Below are 27,150 nucleotides of genomic sequence, written 5' to 3' on the forward strand. Positions count from 1 at the left end.
TTTATATATTTTGGATACTAGCCCTTTATCAGATATGTCATTTGCAAATATCTTCTCCCATTCAGTAGGTTGTCTTTTAGTTGTTGGTTGTTTCCTTCTCTGTGCAGAAGCTTTTTATTTATTTTTTTATTTATTTTATTTTTTTTGGAACTTTTTTTTTATTCTTATGTTAATCCCCATACATTACAACATTAGTTTTAGATGAAGTGTTCCATGATTCATTGTTTGTGCACAACACCCAGTGCTCCATGCAGAATGTGCCCTCCTCAATACCCACCACCAGGCTAACCCATCCTCCCAACCCCCTCCCCTCTAGAACCCTCAGTTTGTTTTTCAGAGTCCATTGTCTCTCATGGTTCGTCTACCCCTCCGATTTCCCCCGCTTCATTCTTCCCCTCCCGCTACCTTCTTCTTCTTTTTTTTTGTTTCTTAACATATATTGCATTATTTGTTTCAGAGGTACAGATCTGAGATTCAACAGTCTTGCACAATTCACAGCGCTTACCAGAGCACATACCCTCCCCAGTGTCTATCACCCAGTCACCCCATCCCTCCCACCCCACCCCCCACTCCAACAACACTCAGTTTGTTTCCTGCGATTAAGAATTCCTCATATCAGTGAGATCATATGATACATGTCTTTCTCTGTTTGACTTATTTCACTCAACATAATACCCTCCAGTTCCATCCACGTCGTTGCAAATGGCAAGATCTCATTCCTTTTGATGGCTGCATAATATTCCATTGTATATATATACCACATCTTCTTTATCCATTCATCTGTCGATGGACATCTTGGCTCTTTCCACAGTTTGGCTATTGTGGACATTGCTGCTATAAACATCGGGGTGCACGTACCCCTTCGGATCCCTACTTTTGTATCTTTGGGGTAAATACCCAGTAGTGCAATTGCTGGATCATATGGTAGCTCTATTTTCAACTTTTTGAGGAACCTCCATACAGTTTTCCAGAGTGGCTGCACCAGTTTGCATTCCCACCAACAGTGTAGGAGGGTTCCCCTTTCTCCGCATCCCCGCCAACATCTGTCGTTTCCTGACTTGTTAATTTTAGCCATTCTGACTGGTGTGAGGTGGTATCTCATTGAGGTTTTGATTTGGATTTCCCTGATGCCGAGCGATATTGAGCACTTTTTCATGTGTCTGTTGGCCATTTGGATGTCTTCTTTGGAAAAATGTCTGTTCGTGTCTTTTGCCCATTTCTTGATTGGATTCTTTGTTCTTTGGGTGTTGAGTTTGATGAGTTCTTTATAGATTTTGGATACTAGCCCTTTATCTGATATGTCATTTGCAAATATCTTCTCCCATTTTGTCGGTTGTCTTTTGGTTTTGTTGACTGTTTCCTTTGCTTTGCAAAAGCTTTTTATCTTGATGAAGTCCCAATAGTTCATTTTTGCCCTTGCTTCCCTTGCCTTTGGCGATGTTTCTAGGAAGAAGTTGCTTCGGCTGAGGTCAAAGAGGTTGTTGCCTGTGTTCTCCTTTAGGATTTTGATGGACTCCTGTCTCACATTGAGGTCTTTCAACCATTTGGAGTCTATTTTTGTGTGTGGTGTAAGGAAGTGGTCCAGTTTCATTAGAAGCTTTTTATTTTGATGTAGTCCCAGTAGTTTATTTTTGCTTTTATTTCTCTTGCCTCAGGAGACATATCTAAAAAAAAATGTTGCTGTGGCTGATGTCAGAGAAATGACCACCTGTGGGGTCTTCTAGGATTTTTATGGTTTCAGGTCTTTAATCCATTTAGGCCTTTAATCCATTTTGAGTTTATTTTTTCTGTATGGTGTAAGAAAGTCATCCAGTTTCATTCATTTGCAGGTAGCTGTCCAGTTTTCCCAACACACTTTGTTGAGGACATTGTCTTTTTTCCATTGTATATTCTTTCCTCTTTTGTCGAAGATTAGTTGACCATATAATTATGGGTTTATTTCTAGGTTTTCTATTTTATTCTATTGATCTATGTGTCTGTATTTGTGCCAGTACCATACTGTTTTGGTTACTACAGCTTTGTAACATAACTTGAAGTCTGGAATTGTGATGCCTTGTTTTGTTTTTCTTTTTCAAGATTGTTTTGGCTATTTGGGGTCTTTTGTGGTTCCATACAAATTTTAGGATTGTTTGTTCTAGTTCTGTTAAAAATGCTGTTAGTATTTTGATAGGGGTTGCCTTAAATCTGTACATTGCTTTGGGTAGTATAGACGTTTTAACAATGTTTGTTCTTAAAACCCATGAACATGGAATACCTTTCTGTTTCTTTGTGTTGTCTTCAGTTTCTTTCATCATTGTTTTAGTTTTCAGAGTACAGGTCTGTACAGTACCTAGTTCCATAAGGTATGAATTTACATTGCTGATTTTATATCTTTCTCTTTTTTTATATATAGGCATTCACAGCTATACATTTCCGACTGAGCACTGCTTTCACTGTCTCCCACAAGTTTTGATATAGAGTGATTCATTTTCATTTGTGTCAAAGTATTTTCTAAATTCCCTTGTGATTTCTTCTTTAATTCATTAGTTTTTTAAGAGTCTGTTAATTCTTACATATTTTTGAATTTTCTAGTTTTTTTATTGTTGATTTGTAGTTTCATTTCATTGTAATCAGAAGTGATACTTTGTATGATTTCAGTCTTTTAAAATTTTAAGACTTGCTTTGTGGCCTAACATATGGTCAGTCTTGGAGGATATTCCATGTACACTTGGGAATGTATGTTCTGCTATTATTGGGTGCTTCAGTGTTCTACAGATATCTGTTAAAGTCATCTCTTTCCTTGGTGATCTTCTGCCTTGTACTATCCATTATTGAAAATGGGGCATTGAAGTCTATTGTTGGATTATCTCTGTTTCTTCAATTCTATGAATTTTGTTTCTTGTATTTTGAGATTCCTTTAAGGGAATATATGTTTAAATTTTTTATGTCTTACTAATAAATTAACTAGTTTATCATTACAAAATACCTTTCTTTGCTTCTAAGAACTATTTTTGTCTATTTTGTCTGATACTAATATTGCTGCTTTAGCTCTCTTTTGTGTACTGTTTACACAGTATGTTTTTTCTATCCGTTTATATTCAACCTATATGTGTCTTTGAATTTAAAGTGTGTCCTCTGGGGCACCTGGGTGGCTCAGTCAGTTAAGTGTCTGCCTTCAGCTCAGGTCATTAGCCCCACATTGGGCTCCCTGCTCAGTGGAGAGTCTGCTTCTCCCTCTGCTCCTCCTCCTGCTTATGTTCTCTCTCTCAAATAAATAAAATCTTAAAAATAAGATAAAGTGTGTCTTCTGTAGACCCCATATATTTGTATCATTTTAAGAAAACTCCCTTCTGCTGATCTCTGCCTTTTGATTGGAGTGTTCAACTTATTACTTTTAATTTAATGACAAATAAGGTAGAATTTATGTCCTCCTTTTTGCTATTTGTCTTCTTTATGTCTTACGGCTTTTTTTGGTTTCCTTCTCCTTTACTGCTTTGTTTTGTGTTAGGTATTTTCTAGCATCCCTCATTTGATTCCCTTATTTCTTTTTCAGTACTTTTTTGAGTTTTTAATCTTAGTTCTTTCCCTGGGGATTACAGTTAACATCTTGACATAAAATGATGTATTTCAGATTAATGCCAATTTAACTTTAATAGTGTATAAATCTTTGCTCCAATATAGATAGCTCCATTCCCTCAATCTCCTGTGTATTCTTATTGTCATACAAATTATACCTTTTAGGGGTACCTGTCTGGCTTAGTTGGTAGAGCATGTGACTCATGATCTCGGGGTTTTGAGTTTGGGCCCCATGTTGTGTGTAGAGATTACTTATATATAAAAATCTTTAAAAAAAAAAATTAGGGGTGCCTGAGTGGTGTGGTCAATTAAGCATCTTACTCTTGGTTTCTGCTCAGGTAGTGATCTCAGGGTCATGTGATCAAGACCAGTGTTGAGCTCGATGCTCAGCATGGATTCTGCTTGAGTTTCTCTCTCCCTCTGCCCCTCCCCCACCACGCTCTCTCTCTAAAATAAATAAATAAATCTTAAATCAAAAACAAGTTATAGCTTTTATACATTATGAGCCCATCAACACAGTGTTATGATTATTGTTTTATGCAGTTGTCTTTTAAAATTAGATTCAAAAGGGGGCGCCTGGGTGGCTCAGTTGGTTAAGCAGCCATCTCTTGATTTTGACTTAGGTCATGATCTCAGGGTTGTGAAATCATGTTCCCAGTGGGGAGTCTGCTTGAGATTCTCTCTCTCCCTCCTTCTGCCCGTCCCACCCCCACACCCATGCTTTCTCTCAAATAAATAAATAAATCTTTAAAAAATAAAAGAAAATAAGAAAAGAAAAAGTTAAAACAAAAATATGTTATTATTATTATTTGTAGAGTTATGTTTACTGGTGTTTATTATTTCTTTATGTGGACTTGTGTTACCATCTAGTGTCCTTTAATTTTACTTGGAAGATACTGTTTAGAATTTACTGTAGGCCAGATGTTCTTGCAATGAATTCTCTCATTTTTTTTTTTTTTTTAAGATTTTATTTATTTATTTGACAGAGAGAGACACAGTGAGAGAGCGAACACAAGCAGGGGGAGTGGGAGAGAGAGAAGCAGGCTTCCTGCGGAACAGGGAACCCAATGCAGGGCTCAATCCCAGGACCTGAGCTGAAGGCAGATGCTTAATGACTGAGCCACCCAGGCACCCCTCTCGTTTTTTGTATATCATTTTTGAAGGATAATTCTGCTGGCTGTAGAATACTTTGTTGACTTTTTTTCTTCCAGCATTCTGAATATGTCATAACACAACCTTCTACCTTCATTGATTTCTGATTAGAAATCAACTGATGTCTTTCCTGAGGATCCCTTGTACATAAGGAGTCCCTTGTGTTTTGCTTCTTTCAAGATTCTGTCTTTGTCTTTCATCAGTTTGACTATGACATATGTAGGCATGGGTCTCTGATTTTATCCTACTTGGTGTTCATTGAGCTTCTTGTATGTGGAGATTAATGTTCATCAAATTTGGGGAGTTTTTTGACCATTATTTTTTAAAATTATTTATTTAATTTATTTATTTGAGAGAGAGAGCATGAGTGGGGAGGCAGGGGCAGAGGGAGAGGGAGAAGCAGGCTCCCCACTGAGCAGGAAATCCAATGCAGAGCTCTATCCCAGGACTCTGGGATCATGATCTGAGCAGAAGGCAGATGCTCAACCGACTGAGCCACCAAGTGCCCCAGCAATTATTTATTTAAATATTTTTTCTGCCACTTTTTCCCCCTCTCCTTCGTGGACTCCCATCATGCATATATTGGTATGCTCATTGTCCCATAGGTCTCTGAAGTTCTGTTCACTTTTTTCATTCCTTTTTGCTCTGTTCCTTAGTCTAGATAATGTCATTTTATCTATTTTCAAGTTCACCAATTCTTTTTTTTTTTTTTTTTTTTTTGCGCCTGCTTATTTTAGTCTGTTTGGGCTTCTATAGACAAATACAATAGACTGGGTGGCTTGTAAAGAGTGGAAATTTATTTATCACAGTTCTGGAGACTGGATGTCTGAAATAAGGGCCAGCATGGTCAGATGAAGGCTTTCTTCTGGGTCACAGATTTCTCATTGTAATCTCACACGGCAGAAGGAGCTAGGGATCTCTCTGGAGCCATTTTTATAAGGCATTGCTCCACCCTCATGACTTAAGCATCTCCCAGAGGCCCCACTTCCTAATGTCATCACATTGGGCATTATGATTTCAACATATGAATAGGGGGAAGGAGAAGGAGACAAACATTCACACTCTACTGCTGTTCAGTTTGCTGTTTCCTTTCACTAAACCTCTCTAGCAAATTTTTTTATTTCAGTTACTGTATTTTTCAACTACAGAATTTCTATTTAGTGAGATACCATTTTCATAATTTCCTTTAATTCTTTAGATCTGCTTTTCTTTAGGTCTTTGAATATACTTATAATACTCATTTAATGTCCTCATTTAGTAAGTACAACTTCTTGGCTTCCTTAAGGACACTTTCCATTGACTTTTTTTTTTAACCCTGGCCCATGCTTTCTTGTTTCTTTGTGTATTTTGTAACTTTTCTTCAAAACACATATTTTATTTTATTTTTTTAAATTTTATTATGTTAGTCACCATACAATACATAATTGGTTTTTGATGTGGTGATCCACAATCCATTGCAAAACACGTATTTTAAATAAAATGATGCGGCAACTCTAGAAATCCAATTCGTCATTCCCCAGGGTTTGTTGTTGCTGCTCCTGCACTGTTTTGTTTGTTTAGTGACTTTTCTGGACTAATTCAGTAAAGTTTGTATTCTTCATCATGTGCAATCTCTGAAATCTCTGCTTGGTCAACATAGTAATTAGTTAATGACTGGGCACAGATTTTCTTAAATGCCTTAAGCCAGCAAGTTTTCTAGCATTTGCCAAAAGGTTTTTGTGTGTGGTGGGCATACCTTCTCTTAGTAGTCTTAAGTAGGCAGTTTACAACTCTTGCTTGCACAGACCCTCAAGGTAAGCCAAAGGTGAGACCTGAGAGCTGAGGGCCTTCTTACGTTTTTCCTGGGGTTTCGCTCTTGGTGGGGAAAGAAAATAAAACCCAGTAAGTTCATTATAATTTGAGTGACATGTGACATGATTAACAATAAAGTTTATATACTGTCATTATCTCCCATGTTAGCCATATTTTATTATTAGCAGAATGAAAAGTTTGCTTCATGGACTTTCAGGTACAAATAAATACAGAAGTTTAAATAGTTGACAAGTATACATATCTGTATGGCAGGAAAACACCCCAGTAGAAATCTGTTTCTTCTGATATAGAGCAAATCTTAGCCAAATATAATCTAACTTGAGACCTTGGTCTGACTGATCAGCTAATCGGGATTTTTAGCTTATTAGATCATAGAGTTAGTGAGTATAAGTTTGAATTCTGGAGTCAAAATGCCTGAATTTGAATCTAGACTTTACCTTTTCTGAGAATTTGGGCAAGACATGGAACCTTTTCATGCCTCACTTTTCTTATTAGCACCTTCCTTACTGTGAGGATTCAGTCATTACATAACAAGGCCTTAGATCAGCACCTGACAAATATTATGCACTGTATGTATGCAAAGGAAGAGAGAGTGGTTTCATGAATCCCTTTGTACCTGATGCCTATGTTCAACAAGCATCAGCCCCTGGATAATCATATTTCATTTGTAATCTTACCCTCTCTCATTAATTATTTTGAAGCATATACAAGACATATAATTTCACTTACAAATATCTTGTTACATATCAGGGTGCCTGGGTGGCTCAGTTGGTTAAGTGACTGCCTTCGGCTCAGGTCATGATCCCGGAGTCCTGGAATTGAGTCAGAGGGAGTCTGCTTCTCCCTCTGACCCTACCCCTCTTGTGCTCACTCTCTCTCTCTAATAAATAAATAAAATATTTTAATTAAAAAAAATATCTTGTTACATATCTATAACATGTTTTTTAATGTTAAGTATATTACCATGGTTTCAGCTAAAAATCAGCAGAAAGCCTTAATATCATCAAATGTTGGCTTGGTATTTGTTTCCCTAGTTGATTTATGTGTTATGATTGGTTACTGTTGTCTCCTAGGTTACTTTTAGGCTAGAGTTTTCCCCCTCCGTCTTTTTTTCCTCCTTGTAATAATTCATTGAAGAAACCCATGTTATTTGTACTTTCTAGCTGTGTTGCCCAGGAGAGTAGCCACTAGCCACAGGTAGCTGTTGAGCACCTGAAACGTAACTAGTCCAAACCGAGATGCCCTGTAAATTTAAAATGCACGTCATACCTCAAAGACTTCATACAAAAGAGAGTGTCTCATTAATAATTTTTACATTGATTGCATGTTGAGATTATAATATTGCAAATATATTGGGCTAAATAATATTAAAAATAATTTCACTTGTTTCCTTTTATTTTTAATGGGGCTACTAGAAAACCTTAAATTACATACGTGACTTGCAATATACTTCTACTGGACAGTACTAATTTCGAATTTCATACAACATGGATTTTATTGAATGTTAAATAAGGGTTATTTAAGATGTTTCTCTTTTCCCTGTATTTCCAGTATATCGTTCTTTAGATCTAGAGGCTTAATCAGATTCTGATTTGATGCTTTCCGAAATGTTTTTGGCAACAGTATCTCATATATCCCGTGTATACTACCAGAAGGCACATAATGCCTTGTTGAGGCCTCTTTGGTATATTAACAGCCACTGATGACCCTTTAATTCATTAGAGGTTGCAAAATGATGATGTTCTAATTTTTTTTGTTCCTTATCATGTATTAACTGGAATCCTTCCATAAAGAGAAATCTCTCCTCATCAACTGTGTGATCACACTTGATTACTATACAAGCTATATATATTTTCCATAGGAAAAGGACAAACGGTTAATTCTTTCTATTTATTTACCAGTTTCCAGGCATCCTCCAAAAATAATCAATGAATATTTTTAGAGTAGTATTATGAAATCATGAATTTAAATGTGTGTTTTTGAAACCCATTGTATTTATTATCCTCACTGTTGTTCAAATTGTCCCATTATTATTAACTAGTGGGAGCCTCTTCAAGTTGTCTCCTGTGTCCTAGATATGATCTTAGTAATCTTTGATAGCTGTCCTGCCTTTTGGTGTCACAGAATGTTCCAGGCCTTGGTTCCTTTTAGTGAAAAGTAATACTTAAAAGCCACAGTGTAGCTTGCATAATGTTACCTCATTAGTTATTGTTTTTATTTTTAGGGCTTTTCTGTGGATGAAGCTAGGAAATATATTTTATTTTTTCCTTAAAACTAAAATAATTCGTGAGTTTATACTGATACTCCCAATTCAAATTTGGATCTATGGAGTTATTGCATAATCTCATCAATATTACATTTATATCTTCTTTCTGTCATGGCAAGTTTATTTGTTCTCAGGGGCATCAGTAATTTGCCACTAATTTGCTTTATCAAACAACTACACACACAGCAGTTACAAAATAGCATTTTCATCACTACCACCAACAGTTTGATTATTTATTGAAAACACAGCTTTTGTTTTTTGCCATTCTTTTTCTTCTTGGGGTATATTTCACGAAGGATATACAGAAAATTGTTATGCTTTAAAGTCACTTAAAATATTTCATCTTTGATGGATGTCTGTGCTTCAAACTGGTTTCATTTTTCTCTTAATTTTTAGGGATGACTTTTTTACATTTTAATTTTCCTCCTAATACATTTACATGGTTCAAAAGTAAAATCTACAGAACGAGAAATATTCAAAAGAGTCTAGCTTCTTTTTTTTTTTTTAAAGATTTTATTTATTTATTTGAGAGAGAGGATGAGAGGAGACAGAGAGCACATGAGAGGGGGGAGGGTCAGAGGCAGAAGCAGACCCCCCGCCGAGCAGGGAGCCCGATGCGGGACTCGGTCCTGCGACTCCAGGATCATGACCTGAGCCGAAGGCAGTCGCTTAACCAACTGAGCCACCCAGGCGCCCTTTTCTGTATTCTTTTTTTTTTTTTTTTTAAGATTTTATTTATTTATTTGAGACAGAGAGAATGAGAGAGAGAGAGCACATGAGAGGGGGGAGAGTCAGAGGGAGAAGCAGGCTCCCTGCCGAGCAGGGAGCCCGATGCGGGACTCGATCCCGGGACTCCAGGATCATCAAAAGAGTCTAGCTTCTAATTTCAGTCCTCTCCACTCTCTCTATTTCCTCCTTCCTCTAACAGGTAACCACTAAAAAAATGTTATGGCTCATTCTTACATTTTTTTACATAAGCACATATATAATTCATATCCTGACCAAAGAAGTTCTCCAGAGTCCCCAGGATTTCTAACTTTTCTTGCTCAAAGACAGAGCTTACAATATTCTGTATCTACAATCTGAATGATTAAACTGTCTTTTATTAAGTCATATTCTGTAGATTTGGAACTGAGGAAGAGCAGATAGTATAGATAGGCCAGGGTTTTGAGGGAGAAAGGATGATTTGGGTAGAAACTACTAGCTGTTATCAAATGTTAAGACTTTCTAGGTAAGGAGGAAACCATACTGTTTGGCTCCAGATAATATAGTAAGACCAATATTTCAAAGTTAGAGAAAGCCAGATTTGAATTAGTCTGAAAAGAAAATCCTGCTTCAAGTAGAACTCAGGAAATGCAATGGGCTTCCTCTTGTAGTTTTAAGTTCTTATCAGTGGAGAGATTCACTCATCCTTTAAGGGCTGAACTAGTTGACTTCAGGGGTCATTTGGTGATTCTTATTTCTGGAGTATTCCTCCAGTTTTATATGTATTATTCTGCCCAGCAGTTCTCATTGTGTAGTCCCTGGGTGATCACAGTGTATTTATTTTAGGATTCCGTGACATTTAAAGATGTGGCTATAGACTTCACATTAGAAGAGTGGAGGTTGATGGACCCTTCACAGAGGAACCTACACAAGGATGTGATGCTAGAGAATTATAGGAATCTTGTCTCCCTGGGTAAGAATAACTTCTGTGTTCCCATATCTACCCACTTGATCAGGTTTGCTGAAGATATAGAGCCTCTAAAGTACTTAACTGAACTTGGGGTTAGAGTTTAGGCATTAAGATCTCATATTAGGGGGATGTTGTTGGGAGTCATGCTGTCCCTTGCTCTTAATTAAGTGGCCCCCCCCCATTGTAGAGTAAGGAATACATATTTCATTGGGATCTTGGAGATTGTTGACAGTAGCCCAGATTTAGAACTAAAGTTTTTTCTGATCACTTTTATAAATGGGAGTTATCAGTACCTCTAGAAAGAAAGGAAAAAATGTGTTCATTTTCTTTCTAAACTCAGATTATTCCCATGTTCTATTATCCCAGAAAACCTGGGATCATGGTGTTGAGCTCCTTTGTAATCATCTGTAACACCACCGTACGATAGGATGTTCTGCTGTGCTGGGAATGCTCTGTATCTGTGCTGTACAATATGGCAGGCACTAGCCCCTTGAGGCTACTGAGAACTTGAAATCTGGCTAGTCCAACTGAAGAACTGAATTTTAAATTTTACATAGTTTTAACTAATTTAAATAGCCACATGTGGCTGTTGACAGCTCTATTGGGCAGTGCATCTCTAGAACTTCCCCTAATAGCCACTCTGCACTGAAGATTAAGAGCTGAGACTGAATGTGGCAATAGTTCTTACTCATAGACACAGTCAAGTCCTATTCATTTTTTTCTGAACAGGGCTCGCAGTTTCCAAACCAGACATGATATCTCATTTGGAGGATGGAAAAGGACCATGGGTTGTAGTGAGAGAAATTGCAAGAACCCCCTATCCAGGTGAGTTAATAAGAACGAGGAGGACTGGATTTATTTCAAGTTTATAGGTTATGGATGGAGTAGAACATCTGAAATATTTTGGGGAGTATCCTTGCTCAAAACTATCTCAGAAGAAGAGATTCTCTCCCTCCCTTGCTCTCTCTCTCCTTTTCCCTCTCCTATTGCTTCTCCTTCTCTCTCTATTCTCTACTTTTGATTCCCAATCCCATCTTACTTTGCTTTCTTGAGGTCATGATCTTCATACTTAGTCCTTCATTCAAACATGCACGAAGCACTCCTTTCAGTTCTGTCCTCTCCAGTTAACTTTACATTTTTCTCATTTGTTTAACCATTTTCTGACATCTCTTCCTTCATTAATTTTCCTGAAAACGCTTTCCTAAGCGTCACCACTGGTTCCTTTTAAGCCAAACCTATTGACTCATTATTTAACTTTCTTCACTTGCAAGCCTGCTGAAATTTGGGGGGAACCCTCCTCTTCTCCAGGTTCTTCGCTAATTGAAAATACAAACAAGGAATCAATTGAGAATCAAAATACAGTACTTACTTATGTATTTAACTGATGTTTATCGGACATCTGTATTCTGTGTCCTGGGTTAGGCACTAGGTCTACAGCAATGAGTAAGATGGACCAGGTCCCTGCCATCACGAAGATTAAATTTTTGAGAAATTAACAAGTATATAAATAAAAAGAAGCTAAATAATGGTTGTAACAACCTTCAGTTATGAGATCAATTGGGGGATATGAAAGAGTAACTGGGATGGAGATAAAGGTGCCTCCTTCAGAGAGTATGGTCAGGGAAGGCTTCTGAGAGGGGGACATTAAAGCTGAGCCCTGAAGATTCAGAAGCAACCAGCCAAGGGAAGAGGAAAGGAGAAGCATTCCAGGCAAAGGACCAGACACAGAAAAGAATGAAATATGTTCTAGAAATGAAAAGGAGGCTGCTATGACTGAAGCCTCAGTGAGCAGGAGACTGGTATCAGAGTTAGACAACAGTCTGCCTACTCAGAGCTTTGTAGGTGATGGTAACTATCTGGATTTAATCAAAGTGAGTGTGAAGGCATTGACAGATTTTAATCAAGGATTTTTAGGAAATAACTCTGTGTGTGGAAATTGAACTTGAGGGCATTAAACCAGATAATGAGGTTACTACAATAGTCTAGGCAAAGATAATAACTTTCGTTAAACTGATAGTGGAGATGGAATTAAAGAAATAGATTCTAGTTCACTTGAGAATGTTATCATGATGCTATCCGTAACTCAATATGTTTTACATATATTCTTTTCATGTATCAATATTATAGATTTTTAATTCAAGTATAATTAACATAGTTTTATATGAGTTTCAGATGTACAATATAATGATTCAATAATTCTATTCATCACTCAGCGTTCATCAAGATAAGTGTGCTCCTCGAGATGCCCTTCAACAGATGAATGGATAAAGAAGATGTGGTCCATATATAGAATGGAATATTACTCAGCCATCAGAAAGGATGAATACCCAACTTTTACATCAACATGGATGGGACTGGAGGAGATTATGCTAAGTGAAATAAGTCAAGCAGAGAAAGTCAATTATCATATGGTTTCACTTATTTGTGGAACATAAGGAATAGCATGGAGGACATTAGGAGAAGGAAGGGAAAAATGAAGGGGGGGAAATCGGAGGGAGAGATGAGCCATGAGAGACTATGGACTCTGAGAAACAAACAGGGTTTTAGAGGGGAGGTGGATGGGGGGATGAGTTAGCCTGGTAATGGGTATTAAGGAGGGCACGTACTGCATGGAGCACTGGGTGTTATATGAAAACAATGGATCGTGGATCACCACATCAAAAACTAATGATGTATGGTGACTAACATAACATAATAAAATTAAATTAAATTAAAAAAAAAAACCTAAAAAAAAAAAAAAGATGTGTGCTCCTTAATCCCCTTCACCTATTTCACCCATCCCCCCCCCCACCTCCCCTCTGGTGACCACCAGTTTGTTCTCTGTATTTAAGAGTCTGGAGGCGGGGGGTGGTTAATCTCTTTTCTTCGTTGTTCATTTGTTTTGTTTCCTACATTACACTCTGACGGACTTATTTCACTTAGCATAATACCCTCTAGGTCCATCCATGTTGTTGCAAATGGTAAGATTTCATTCTTTATTGTGGCCAAGTAATATTCCATTATATATCCATACCACATGTCCTTTATCCATTCATCTGTCAGTGGACACTTGGGTGGCTTCCATATCTTGGCTATTGTAAATAATGCTGCAATAAACATAGGGGTATATATATCTTTTCAAATCAGTGTTTTTGTTTTATTTGGGTAAATACCCAGTAGTGGAATACTGGATCTTATGATAATTCTGTTTTAATTTTTTGAGGAACCTCCATACTGTTTTCCACAGTGGCTGCACCAATTTACACACCCAACAGTGAATGTGAGGGTTCCTTTTTCTTCACATCCTCACCAACATTTTTGTGTGTGTGTGTTTTTTATTTCAGCCTTTCTGACAGGTGTGAGGTGGTATCTCATTGTGGTCTTAATTTGCATTTTCCTGATGAGTAGTGAGCATCTTACCATGTCTCCATCAGCCATTCTGTATTTCTTCAGAAAAATGTCTTTTCGTGTCTTCTGCCCATTTTCAATTGGATTATTTGTTTTTTCGGTGTTGAGTTGTTTAAGTTTTTTGTATATTTTGGATATTAAGCCCTTATCAGATGTATCACTTGCAGTTATCTTCTCCCATTCAGTAGGTTGTCTTTTTGTTTTGTTGGTGATTTCCTTCACTATGCAAAAAGTTTTTTAGTTTGGTGTATTTTTTTTTTAAGATTTTATTTATTTATTTGAGACAGAATGAGAGAGAGAGAGAGCACATGAGAGGGGGGAGGGTCAGAGGGAGAAGCAGGCTTCCCACTGAGCAGGGAGCCCGATGCGGGACTCGATCCCGGGACTCCAGGATCATGACCTGAGCCGAAGGCAGTCGCTTACCCAGCTGAGCCACCCAGGTGCCCTAGTTTGGTGTATTTAATAGTTTAATTTTACCTTTGATTTCCTTGCCTGAGGAGATGTATCTAGAAAAATGTTTCTATGCCCAATGTCAAAGAAATCACTGTGTATGTTCTCTTCTAGGAATTTTATGGTTTCAGCTTTTACATTTAGGTGTTAAATCCATTTTGAGTTTATTTTTCTGCATGATGTAAGAAAGTGGTCCAGTTTCATTCTTTTGCACGTAGCTGTCCAGTTTTCCCAGCACTGTTTGTTGAAGACACGGTCTTTTCCCCATTGTGTATTCTTGCCTCCTTTGTTATAAATTAATTGACCATATAAACATGGGTTTATTTCTCAATTCTCTATTCTGTTCTATTCCATTGATCTGTGTCTGGTTTTGTGCCAGCACTATACTGTTTTGATTACTGCCACATTGTAATGTCATGAAATCTGAGATTGTGAAACCCCAGCTTTGTTCTTCTCTCTCTCCCCTTTTTTTTTTTTTTTGGAAAGGGGGTGGAGATCATGACCTGAGCCAAAATCAAGAGTCGGATGCTTAACTGACTGAGCCACCCAGGCGCCTCTGTTCTTCTTTTTAAGATTGCTTTGGCTATTTGGGGTCTTCTGTGGTTCCATGCAAATTTTAGGATTATTTGTTCTAATTCTATGAAATATGTTGTTGGTATTTTGATAGGAATTACATTGAATCTGTAGATTGCTTTGAGTAGTATGGATATTTTAACAATATTAGTTTTTCCAACCCATAAGCATGGAATATCTTTCCATTTGTTTCTGTCATCTTCAGTCCTTTTCATTAACATTGAATGTTGAAAATATATATTTTTGAAAGGATGAATGAAAAGTAGACATTAGAGATAGTTTTAGATGACTCTTTAGAGAAGACTCCCCCCTCCCCACCATGAAGAGGGAAAGAGAAATGGAGCAATAGCTACAGGAAAATATGGAATAAAGAACAAAAATCTTTTGTTTTATATTTGAGATGGGAGTTTTTATGGCATATTTGCATGCTGATAACAATGATGCCATAATGGAGAGGGCGAAATTAACGTTGCAAGACCAAGATAGGATCAGTGAAGAACTAAAACTAAACTGTATGAGAAGGTTAAAGGGAATAAACTCAAGAAAGGAAAAGGAGGGATTTACCACCGATAGGCAGAGAGACCACCTCTTCTGCTATCATACTAGGAAAGTTGAAGAAGGTGGATGCAGATAATATAGGTCAACCAGTAATGGGAAGATCAAGACATTCTATTATAATAGCTTTTGAACTGAAAGTAAAATATGAAGCAAGGCCATCAGCTTATAGTAAGGTGAAGAAAGAGTTGTGAGAGAGGGAAAGATACATATTTTTTTTAAGATTTTATTTATTTTTTCAACAGAGAGAGCAAGACAGCGAGAGAGGGAACACAAGCAGGGGGAGTGGGTGAGGGAGAAGCAGGGCTTCCCGCTGAGCAGGGAGCCGGATGCGGGGCTCGATCCCAGGACCCTGGGATCATGACCTGAGCCGAAGGCAGACGCTTAACGACTGAGCCACCTAGGCGCCCAGGAAAGATACATATTTTAAGATACATAGATTTCATTGGGGAAGCCATGTTGGCCTGATGCTTTTATTATGGAAAGTGTTTATAGTTTCTATTCCTTCTGTAGTTATAGGACTATTAATATTTCTTATTTCTTCTTGTTTCAGTTTAGTAAATTGTGTTTATCTGGCAATTGATCCATTTTATCTAAAATTTAAATTTATTGGCATATTACCCTCTCTTTTAAATGTCTGTATGTATCTGAGGTGATGTCTCTCTTTTCTTTTCTTTCTTTCTTTCTTTCTTTCTTTCTTTCTTTCTTTCTTTCTTTCTTTCTTTCTTTTCTTTCTTTCTTTCTTTCTTTCTTTCTTTCTTTCTTTCTTTCTTTCTTTCTTTCTTTCTTTCTTTCTTCTTTTTGATGTCTCCCTTTTCATTCCTAACATTGACTTTTTTTTTTTCTCTCTTTTAGCTTATCAGTCTTGCCTAGGATTTATCAATCTTATTTGGCTTTTAAAGAATCTTTTTTGTATGTTTGATTTCTATATCATTACTTTCTTCTCTTTATTTTGTTGTTTTTAACCTTTTTAACATTTAATTTGCTGATCTTTTTTAACTTCCTGAGTTGGATATTTATATCATTGATTTTCAGCCATACTTTTTTTATAACTTATTTAAGGCTATCTAGACTTCATCACACCCCATAAAAGACCAAAAAATTTTTAACAACAACAAACAAAAGAAACCCTACATTACACCCTTTTTTTATGTAGCAACTGCATAATTATTGAGTTCAAAGCATTTGGTAATTTCCGTTGTGATGTCTTTGTCCCTCAGGTTATTTAGAAATATTTTTCTTAATTTTGTACCATCTGGGGATTTTCTAGTAATCTTGCTACCTTAATTTTTCCTGTGGTCAGAGATGCTGTGTATGATTTCAGTCTTTACAAATTTCTTAAAATTTGCTTCACCACATGGACAATTTTGAAAACATTTTGTGTGCACTTGGAAAATGTGTAGCCTATAGGTATTGAGTGCAGTTTTAGATATATCAAGTTTTTGTTTTAAGATTTTATTTATTTGAGAGAGAGCACACAAACCAGGGGGAGGAGCAGAGGGGGGCGAGAGGGAGAAAGAATCTCAAACAGACTCTGCATCAAGTGCAGAGCCCAGTGCAGGGCTCAGTCTCACGACCCTGAGATCATGACCTGAACCAAAACCAAGAGTCAGAGGCTTAGCTGACTGAGCCACCCAGACACCCCAGATATATCAAGTTTTTTGTTTTGCTAAAATCTAAGCATTTATTGATTGTCAGCTTATTCTGTGAGTTATTAAGAAAGATTTTTTTAATGTTTCCCAGTAAGACTGTAGATTTGTCTGTTTCTTATTTTAGTTACTTTAATTTTTTCTTTATGTATTTTGAGGCTGTATTATTAGGTAAATACAAAGTTATAACTGTTACACCTTTCTGTTAAATTGGACCTTTTATTCTTCTGAAGTGTCTTCTTTATCTCCTCAATGGTTTTTGCCTTGTACTAATATCAATATAGCATCTTTCTTTTGGTTATTGTTTATATAGTATCTCATTTTAATTCTGTTATCTTTTATATATCCTTGTATTTTGTTTCTAAGTAGCATATTGTTGGATTTTTGTTTTAACCAATTGTTAGATTTTTATCTTAACCAGATTTTGTTTGCAACCCAGATGGTACAGAATTACTTCTTTTTTTTTTTTTTAAAGATTTTATTTATTTATTTGAGAGAGAGAATGAGCGAGAGCACATGAGAGGGGGGAGGGCCAGAGGGAGAAGCAGACTCCCTGCCGAGCAGGGAGCCCGACGTGGGACTCGATCCTGGGACTCCAGGATCGTGACCTGAGCCAAAGGCAGTCGCTTAACCGACTGAGCCACCCAGGCGCCCCTGGAATTACTTCTAAATAACCTGAGGGACACTCTGTATCTTTTGGAGTATTTAGTTCATATTTACATAATACAATTGCATAGTGTTTAAATCTGTCATCTAACTGTGAAAGTATCTTGCCTGTTCTATATTCTCTTTTCCCCATTCATGCCTTTAGATTTATTATCTCTTATTTTTGTTTCCCCCTCTAATAACTTGATAATTATAAATTTCTAAAATTATTGGCTTAATGGTTAACTTTGAGATTAAAGCATGCATCATTGATTCAGCAGTCTTAGATTTTCTCTCTTCCCACACAACACAAGTATCTTAGAACAACTTATTTAACCTAATTTATATGTTGTTGAAATTATGTATTTTAATTGTATTTATATGTCAAATCTCATAAGACTATGTTCTGTGCAGTCAGTATTCATTTAGATTTATCTATATTTTTTATAGATTTTATAGATTTATCTATATCTCTTCATTTTTTCTTCATTTCTAAGCTTCTACCTAGGGTTATTTTTATTCTGCTTAAAGAATACTCTCTAATATTTAATTTTATTCACACCTGCCAGTATCCTATTCCCTCCATTTTTCTTTTTATCTAAAAATATTTTTAATCTTCTTTTTGGATAATATTTTTGGTAAGTTTAGACTTCTAGGTTGGCATCACATTCTTTCAGCATTGTGAAAATATCATTCCTTGTTTTCTGTCTTACATCAAATCTGTTGACAAGTCAACCGTCTGTTTAATTCAGGAGTCAGTAAACCTTTTCTGTAAAAGGTAAGACAGTAGATATTTTAGGCATTGTGGAAACATAATAGCTCTGTTGCAACCACTCCATTTAGCAATTGTAAGCACAAAAGCATCCAAAGACAAAATATTAACCAAAGAATGTGGTTAAATTTCCACTAAAACCTTATTTATGGACACTGAAATTTGAAATTCATATGATTTTAATGTGTTACAGTATATTATCCTTATAATATATTTTTCAACCATTTAAAACTATATATTCTTGGGCGCCTGGGTGGCTCAGTTGGTTAAGTGACTGCCTTCGGCTCAGGTCATGATCCTGGAGTCCCGGGATCGAGTCCCACATCGGGCTCCCTGCTCGGCAGGGAGTCTGCTTCTCCCTCTGACCCTCTTCCCTCTCGTGCTCTCTGTCTCTCATTCTCTCTCTCTCAAATAAATAAATAAAATCTTTAAAAAATAATAAAATAAAATAAAACTATATATTCTTATCTCACTGGCCATACAAAAATATGTAGTGGAACAGATTTGGCTGTAGTTTGCAACCTGTGACTGATTGTTTCACCTTGACAGAAATCTGTCTTTCAGTTTATTTTATATTTCCTTTGTATTTTTCCTACTTGGGATTAATTTGGCTTCTAATATCTGTGGCTTGATATTTTTTATCTGTTTTGGAAAATGTTTTGGTGTTAATGTCTTTGAACTTGATTTCATCTCATTCTGACTCACTTCTCTTTCTAGTCTTCTGGGACTCTTAGATAGAGTGTGATAGACCTTTTCTGTAATAGACCTTTTCACTCTATCCTATATGTCTCTGTAATGTTTTTTAAAATAATTTTTTCAAGTTTTTCATCATTCTGTACTTCAATATGCATATTTTCTACTGACTTAATTTCCATTTTAACACTCTCATGTGTCATATCTACTGTGCTTTTAGTCTTTGAGTTCTTATTTTCCAGTTCTAGAATTGGCATTTGATTCTTATTTTATACTTTCCAATTATTTGGTGAAATTATTGGTCTTGTCTTATTTTCTTGAATGTACTAATCAGCATTATTTTAAGACCTCAACTGTCTGGATACCTTTTAGATCTGTTTCTATTATCTGTTTTTTCTCTTGAATTTTTTTTTTCCCTCTCTCTTTTTTTTAAGATTTATTTATTTGAGAGAGAAAGAGAGCGGGGTGGGGGCATTGGAGGAGGAAGAGAGAAACTTAAGCAGACTGTGGGCTCAGCATGGAGCCCAACACAGGGCTCAGTCTCGCGACCCTGAGATCATGACCTGAGCTGAAACCAAGAGTGGACACTCACCAACTGCACCACCCACATGCCCCTCTCTTGACTTTTTTCTAATGAGTCTTTTGTCTTCTTGTATGCCTATTAGTTTTCATTGTCAAGCATTGTTATGAGAATTTGAGGTTCTGGATTGTGTAATCTTTTTCCATAGAGAATTATTTGCCTTGGTGGGCTGCTAGGATAAAGGCCGTAACCATCCCCAGTTACCTTAATTCAATTTAACATTTAAGTGAACTGGGTTCTAGGGGTGCCCTCTTTGGTGTCCCTGAATCCAAATCTTTGTCCTTTTTTTTTTAAGGTTTTATTTTTAAGTAATCTCTACACCAAACGTGAGGCTCGAACTTACAACCCTCAGATCAAGAGTTGCATGGTCTACCAACTGTGCCAGCCAGGCGACCCTCAAATCTTGGTCTTTTTTAAAAAGATTACACTGTGGGGTGGTGGTCTTAAAACTTGCTTGTATATACAATTTGATATTTTACTCTTTTCAAAAAAAATTTATTTGAGAGAGAGTGAGCATGCATGCATGCACAGGTAGGGGGAGAGGCAGAGGGAGAGAATCCTCAAGCAAACCCTCCACTGAGTGTGGAGTCCAATGGAGGGCTCGATCTTATGACCCATGAGATCATGACCTGAGCCAAAACCCAGGAGTCAGATGCTCACTGACTGAGCCACCCAGGTTCCCCAATATTTTACTTTTTTTTTTTTTAAGATTTATTTATTTATTTGAGACCAAACACAAGCGGGAGTGGGAGAGGGAGAGAGAATCTCAAGCAAACTCCACACAGCACAGAGCCCAACTAGGGGCTCAATCTCACAACTCTGAGATCACAACCTGAGCTGAAACTAAGAGCTGGACACTTAACTGACTCTGCCAGCCAGGCACCCCAATATTTTACTTTTTAAAACACTTTTTTTTTTTTTCAAGTAGGCTCCAAGTGGAGTCCAAAATGAGGTTTGAACTCACAACCCTGAGATCAAAACCCAAGCTGAGATCAAGAGTCAGATGTTCAACTGACTGAGCCAGTCAGGCGCTCCACACTTTTATACTTGTTTTTTTTTTTTTAAGATTTTTTATTTATTTGACAGAGATAGAGCGTGCACACACAAGCAGGAGGAGAGGCAGAGGGAGAGGGTGAAGCAGGCTCCCCACGGAGCAGGGAGCCAGATGTGGGGCTCGATCCCAGGACCCTGGGATCATGACCTGAGCCAAAGGCAGATGCTTAACTGAGCCACCAGGCGCCCCTGCATTTTTATACTTCTTTTAAATTTCTAATTAACTTTCAGGCAATTATTTCTTTTTCCTTTTTTTTTTTTTTAAGATTTTATTTATTTATTTGAGAGAGAGAGTGAGAGAGAGAAAGAGCACAAGAGCGGGGAGCGGGAGAGGGAGAAGCAGACTCCCTGCCGAGCAGGGAGCCCGATGCGGGACTCGATCCCGGGACTCCAGGATCATGACCTGAGCCGAAGGCAGTCGCTTAACCAACTGAGCCACCCAGGCGCCCCCAGGCAATTATTTCTAAATGTTTAAAAACAAATTGGTGATGTAATGTATGGGGATTAACATAAGAATAAAAAAAAAATTGGATGGGGGCACCTGGGTGGCTCAGTCGTTAAGCGTCTGCCTTCGGCTCAGGTCATGATCCCGGGGTCCTGGGATCAAGCCCCGCATCAGGCTCACTGCTTGGCGGGAAGCCTGCTTCGCTCTCTCCCATCCCCTCTGCTTGCATTCCCTCTCTTGCTGTGCCTCTCTCTGTCAAATAAATAAATAAAATATTTTTAAAAATAAATAAAATAAATTGGATCAAAACCTTTTGTGGATAGTGGAATATTTCATGACTTTAAAATTCAAGGTGTAAGTAGTTTTGATCTGATTTTTTTTACAGACTTTCAGGAATGTTCTTAAGACATAAAAAGGTTGCAAAACTACCCTTGATGATTATTATTACTATTCAAAACATTAATAACTATAAATATTAATTTTGACTAATTTGCTGTTCAACTACTTTCTGAAAAATCATAGTGTTTTTTTTCCATAAACATCTGATTAAAAAGTACATACAAAGACTTGAAGAAACTACCCTAGGAAATTTGAGAAAGCCCTCATACAAAAAGCCAGCAAGCAAAGAATGAGAACAAAAAGAAAGTATGGTTGGGAACAAATGCCCTCATTTGAGAAAGGCCTCATACAAAAAGCTAGCAAGCAAAGAAGGAGGACAAATAGAATGTATGGTTGGGAGCAAACAAATGCCTGGTTGTAGAGTAAATGGGAAGCAAGAAAGTAGTCACAACTTTTGAAGAATGATCTGGGGGAAAAAAAAGTTCACTGTAAAGGGAATGAGAAAAGAAGTATTTGAGATCCTTAGATTCTAGGAGGTTACCATAAATGAATTTTTTTAGTAGGGGAAAAACTGAGTTTACTACTTTGGTTCTTGGTTCAACCAGCCTCCCTCAAACCTACCTCTTTCTTCTTAGAAAACAAGGCCAATTTGCAAGCAGTTAAAACTTCGTATTCATTATCAGCTGAGGTTTCCCTTTTATTATCCTGTTTACTGAGATCTTCCTAGCTTAGGAAATGGGAGTCATTTGATTTGATTTGATTTATTTCTTTTTTTCCCCCAGAGTTGGAGACCAAACATGCAACCAAGAATGTATCAACTGCGGATATTTCTGAAGATGTATCACAAGAGACCATAATAGATAAACTCACAGAGAATGGTCTATGGAACTCCAGAATGGGAGGATTATGGAAATGGAATGAAAGGATATTGAGATTGCAAAATAGTCAGGAAAATCATTTGAACCAAAAAATAGTTACTCACAAGAAAATTCCCTCTGGTCAAAGAGGCTTTAGATTTGGATCTATTCTTTTTCCTGAAGCAGGAGTCATAAGAGAAGAACCCCACAGCAAATGCCAAATACGTGAAAATTTCACTGAGAATTTAGATTTTATTACAGATACACATATGGGGAAGAAAATTTGCAAGGATACAGAAGGCAGCAAAGCCATAAGGCCTACTTCAGAACTTATGTTAGGGAAAAAATACAATAATAAAGAAAAGCCCTATAAATGTAGTACATGTGAAAAGTCCTTTCGTTATAGGTCACTACTCATTCAACATCAGAGAACTCACACTAAAGAAAAACCTTATGAATGTAATGAATGTGGGAAAATGTTCAGCCAGCCTTCATATCTCAGTCAACATAAAAAAATTCACACTGGAGAAAAACCCTATAAATGTAATGAATGTGGAAAGGCCTTCATTGCTTCTTCATCACTTATGGTACATCAGAGAATTCATACGAAGGAGAAACCTTATCAATGCAATGTCTGTGGAAAATCTTTTAGCCAGTGTGCTCGCCTTAATCAACACCAGAGAATTCAAACCGGAGAGAAACCCTATAAATGTAGTGAATGTGGGAAAGCTTTCAGTGATAAATCAAAACTTGCAAGACATCAGGAAACTCACAATGGAGAGAAGCCCTACAAATGTAATGATTGTGGGAAAGCCTTTAGGAATAAGTCATATCTTAGTGTACATCAGAAGACCCATACTGAAGAGAAACCATATAAATGCAATGAATGTGGGAAATCTTTCAAGAATACCACAATTTTTAATGTCCATCAGAGAATTCATACTGGAGAGAAACCCTTTAGATGTAATGAATGTGGGAAAGCCTACAGAAGTAATTCAAGCCTTATTGTACATATAAGAACTCATACTGGGGAAAAACCCTATGAATGTAATGAATGTGGGAAAGCATTCAATCGTATAGCAAATTTCACAGAACATCAAAGAATTCATACAGGAGAAAAACCTTATAAATGTAATGAGTGTGGGAAAGCATTCATTAATTATTCATGCCTTACTGTACACCACAGAATGCATACAGGAGAGAAACCTTATAAATGTAATGAGTGTGGAAAGGCCTTCATGCGTTCTTCATCCCTAATTATACATCAGCGAATTCATACTGAAGAGAAACCTTATCTATGTAATGAATGTGGGGAATCTTTCAGAATAAAATCACACTTAACTGTACATCAGAGGATTCATACTGGAGAGAAACCATATAAATGTAATGAATGTGAGAGGGCATTTACCAAAATGGTAAATCTCAAAGAGCATCAGAAAATTCACACTGGAGTGAAACCTTATAAATGCTATGATTGTGAAAAATCTTTCAGGACTAAGTCATACCTTATTGTACATCAAAGGACACATACTGGAGAAAAACCATATAAGTGTAATGAATGTGAGAAAGCTTTCACTAATACATCACAACTTACTGTACATCAAAGAAGGCATACTGGAGAAAAACCCTATAAATGTAATGAGTGTGGGAAGGTTTTCACAAGTAACTCAGGCTTTAATACCCATCAGAGAACGCATACGGGAGAGAAACCATTTAAGTGTAATGACTGTGGGAAAGCATTTAGCCAGATGGTACATGTCACAGAACATCAGAAAATCCACAGTGGAGAGAAACCCTATAAATGTGATGTCTGTGGAAAAGCCTTTAGGAGGGGTTCATACCTAACAGTGCATTGGAGAACACATACTGGAGAAAAACCCTATACATGCAAGGAATGTGGAAAAGGTTGTATCACCCTATCGCAGCTAACTCTACATCAGAGAATTCATACTGGGGAAAGGCCCTATAAATGTGAAGAATGTGGGAAAGCCTTCAGAACCAACTCAGACTTTACTGTACATCTGAGGATGCATACTGGAGAAAAACCCTATAAATGTAATGAGTGTGGAAAAGCCTTTAGGAGTAGCTCAAGCCTTACTGTTCATCAAAGAATACATCAAAGAGAAATTCAGCTAATATAAAGATTAATAAATCATTCATCCAGATGCCAACTCCACAAGAAGAATCATAAACTGTGTCTTTTATGAATGTGGGGAAACTTCCAGGAGCAGTTCACCAGAAAATACACACTTAAGAGATACTTTAGAGGGGGCGCCTGGGTGGCTCAGTCGGTTAAGCATCTACCTTCAGCTCAGGTCATGATTCCAGTGTCCTGGGTTCAAGCCCCACATCGGGCTCCCTGCTCAATGGGGAGTCTGCTTCTCCCTCTGCCCCTCCCCCTGCTCTTGCTCTCTCTCAAATAAAGAAAATCTTTTAAAAAGAGAGAGATACTTTAGAAACATAAGAATGTGGTAAAGCATACAGTTATATTAAATCTTAGAAGTTCTAAGAAAATTCACAATAGAGAAAAATAATGGACAAATGAAAGTATTCATCCAGATTTCATACTTTATTCACTTAACAAATCATCTTCAATGAATTGCCTATGTATTTTTTGCCTATTTTTCTATTGGTTTGTCTTTCTCATCAATCTGGAGGTGCTCTTTATATATTTGAAATATTAATCCTTTTTCATGTGTGTTGCAAATTTTTTTAATCTAGTGATTGTCTTTATGCTTTTTTATATAGTAAAAGAGTTTAACATTTTAATTTTTCATAGTAAGATATTTATACATTTTCCTTTTAGATTGTTAATTTACTCTTTTAGTTAAAAGGGTTTCCTTAATCCGTAGGTTATACAATAGTCTCCTAAATTTGTTTACATTAAAGTCTTTAATCCGTCTGGACTAGATGGCCAGTCATAGAAGAGTAAATGGCCATTAATCTCTGAAAATGTTATGAACCTAAGGAGTACTCAGGGAAATGCAAATTAAGACAACCAATGAGATGTCACTTCCACTTCGTGGAGCTGGCAAAAATTAAGAGATCTTTTGCTAGTGGGTTTTGGGGAACCATCTACTTTTACAAAAAGGTTATATCAACTTATATTTCCACCAGCAATTCAGCAATATATATTTAAAAGTTTTTAAATAAAATTTTAAAATAAAAATACTTTGACCTAGCAGTCTCAGTTTGGGAATCTGTCCCCACAGAAATAACATCATCAATGCATAAAAATACAAATAAGGAGTTCCATCGAAGTATCGTTTGTAGAGACAAAGTAGAAAACCAAATGGAGACAAAGTGAATGCCCATTGATGGGGGAATTGTGATATAACCATTCTATGGAACAGCATGAGAGTAATTTTTAAAATTAGTTATTTCTACATTAGTTTATCTCAAGGTATTTCCACAAATTTTAATAACTAATTGCTTTATTACAGAGCTTTATGTGTACAGGATTTTATTTTTGTTAATGATTATACCCATTTATGTATATGTGTATGTGTTGAGCATGGAAACAAGTATATATACCAGAAGAATATATACCAGGCTGTTATTATTGGTTAGCTTGAAGGGAGGGAGAAAAGTAGGGAGATAAATGGGGGAAAGGACTGGAATTTTTTTTTAATTTAAATGCAGCATGTATGGCTTAAAACTCAATGTAAAACTGTATTTGTGTGAACTTTTGAGAACCATGAATGAAAGGATGTTGTCTTCAGATCTCTATGATTGTGGACTCTCTAAAAAAAAAAAGAATGTTGTCTTCAGATCTCTATGATTGTGGACTCATCTCTTATTTCTGTCAATGTTTGACTTTATTTTTTGAAGTTGTATTATTCAGTACATATAAACTTAGCATTGTTATATCTTCTTGTTGAGTTGACCCTTGTATTATATATCCTTCTCTACCTTTAGTAATTTTTTTTATATAAATTCTACTTTTTCTGATATTAATATAGTGAAAACAATTTTGTTTTGGTAAATGTTTTCATGGTGTGTTAGGCAGAATTTTAAAATGGTCCCCAGATGCCCACCCCCTCATATACAAGCAGTTCCCAGTTATTCAGTTAAACACCAATCTAGGTGATTTTGTGAAAGGATTTTGCAAATGTAATTAAGGTCCCAAATCAGTTGACTCAAAAATAAAGAAATTACCCTGAGTGGGCCTGACCTAATCAGGTGAGACCTTAAAAAGCATAAGGCTCTTCCTGGTGAAAGAATTTTGACATATGGGAATTTGATGTAAGTGATATTCTTCATTGCTGGCTTTAAAGATAGAGGGGCTATGTTATAAGAAATGTGGTCATTCTTTAGGAACTGAGAGCATTTTGTGGCTGGGAGCTAGCAGAAAACAAATACCTCAGTTGTGTAACTTCAAGGAACTGAATTTTGCTAACAAGTTGAGTGAGTCTGGAAATTGATCTTCCCTAGTCTCCATACAAAACTCAACTCAGACTCCTTGATTTCAAACTTTGAAACCTGAGCAAAGAATCCATCATACCATGTTGAACTTCTGATCTACAGAACAGTAAACTAATAAGTAGTTGTTGTTTTAAGCTGTTGTTTGCATTAATGTGTTACGTAGCAGTAGAAAACAAATCCACATGATATAGCTCTTTTTCATTCTTTTACTTTCAACTTATCTGTGCCCATAAATTTAAAATGTGTCTCTTATACGCAGTATGTATT

At 36.7% G+C, this 27,150-nt stretch overlaps 1 protein-coding gene across 6 annotated transcripts in view; it reads left to right on the forward strand.

Annotated features, from left to right (window-relative positions):
• Positions 1-26,331, forward strand: part of ZNF624 (zinc finger protein 624) — a 46,953-nt gene extending 20,622 nt beyond the window's left edge. For 4 of the 6 annotated variants that reach the window (XM_064583721.1, XM_064583722.1, XM_064583719.1 and 1 more), the window contains 3 exons: positions 10,337-10,463; positions 11,190-11,285; positions 22,384-26,331. In XM_064583721.1, the coding sequence (XP_064439791.1) occupies positions 10,337-10,463; positions 11,190-11,285; positions 22,384-24,599 (2,439 nt within the window). In that variant the 3' untranslated portion in view covers positions 24,600-26,331. The remainder of the gene's footprint in view (positions 1-10,336; positions 10,464-11,189; positions 11,286-22,383) is intronic. The other 2 variants (XM_064583723.1, XM_064583724.1) reach the window with 2 other exon arrangements.
• The last annotated feature ends 819 nt before the right edge of the window (positions 26,332-27,150 follow it).

The sequence above is a fragment of the Mirounga angustirostris genome, unplaced genomic scaffold (assembly GCF_029215605.1).
Source record: "Mirounga angustirostris isolate CCGP_5_RB_7025 unplaced genomic scaffold, mMirAng1.0.hap1 SCAF_17, whole genome shotgun sequence".
In the NCBI taxonomy this organism is placed as follows: Eukaryota; Metazoa; Chordata; class Mammalia; order Carnivora; family Phocidae; genus Mirounga; species Mirounga angustirostris.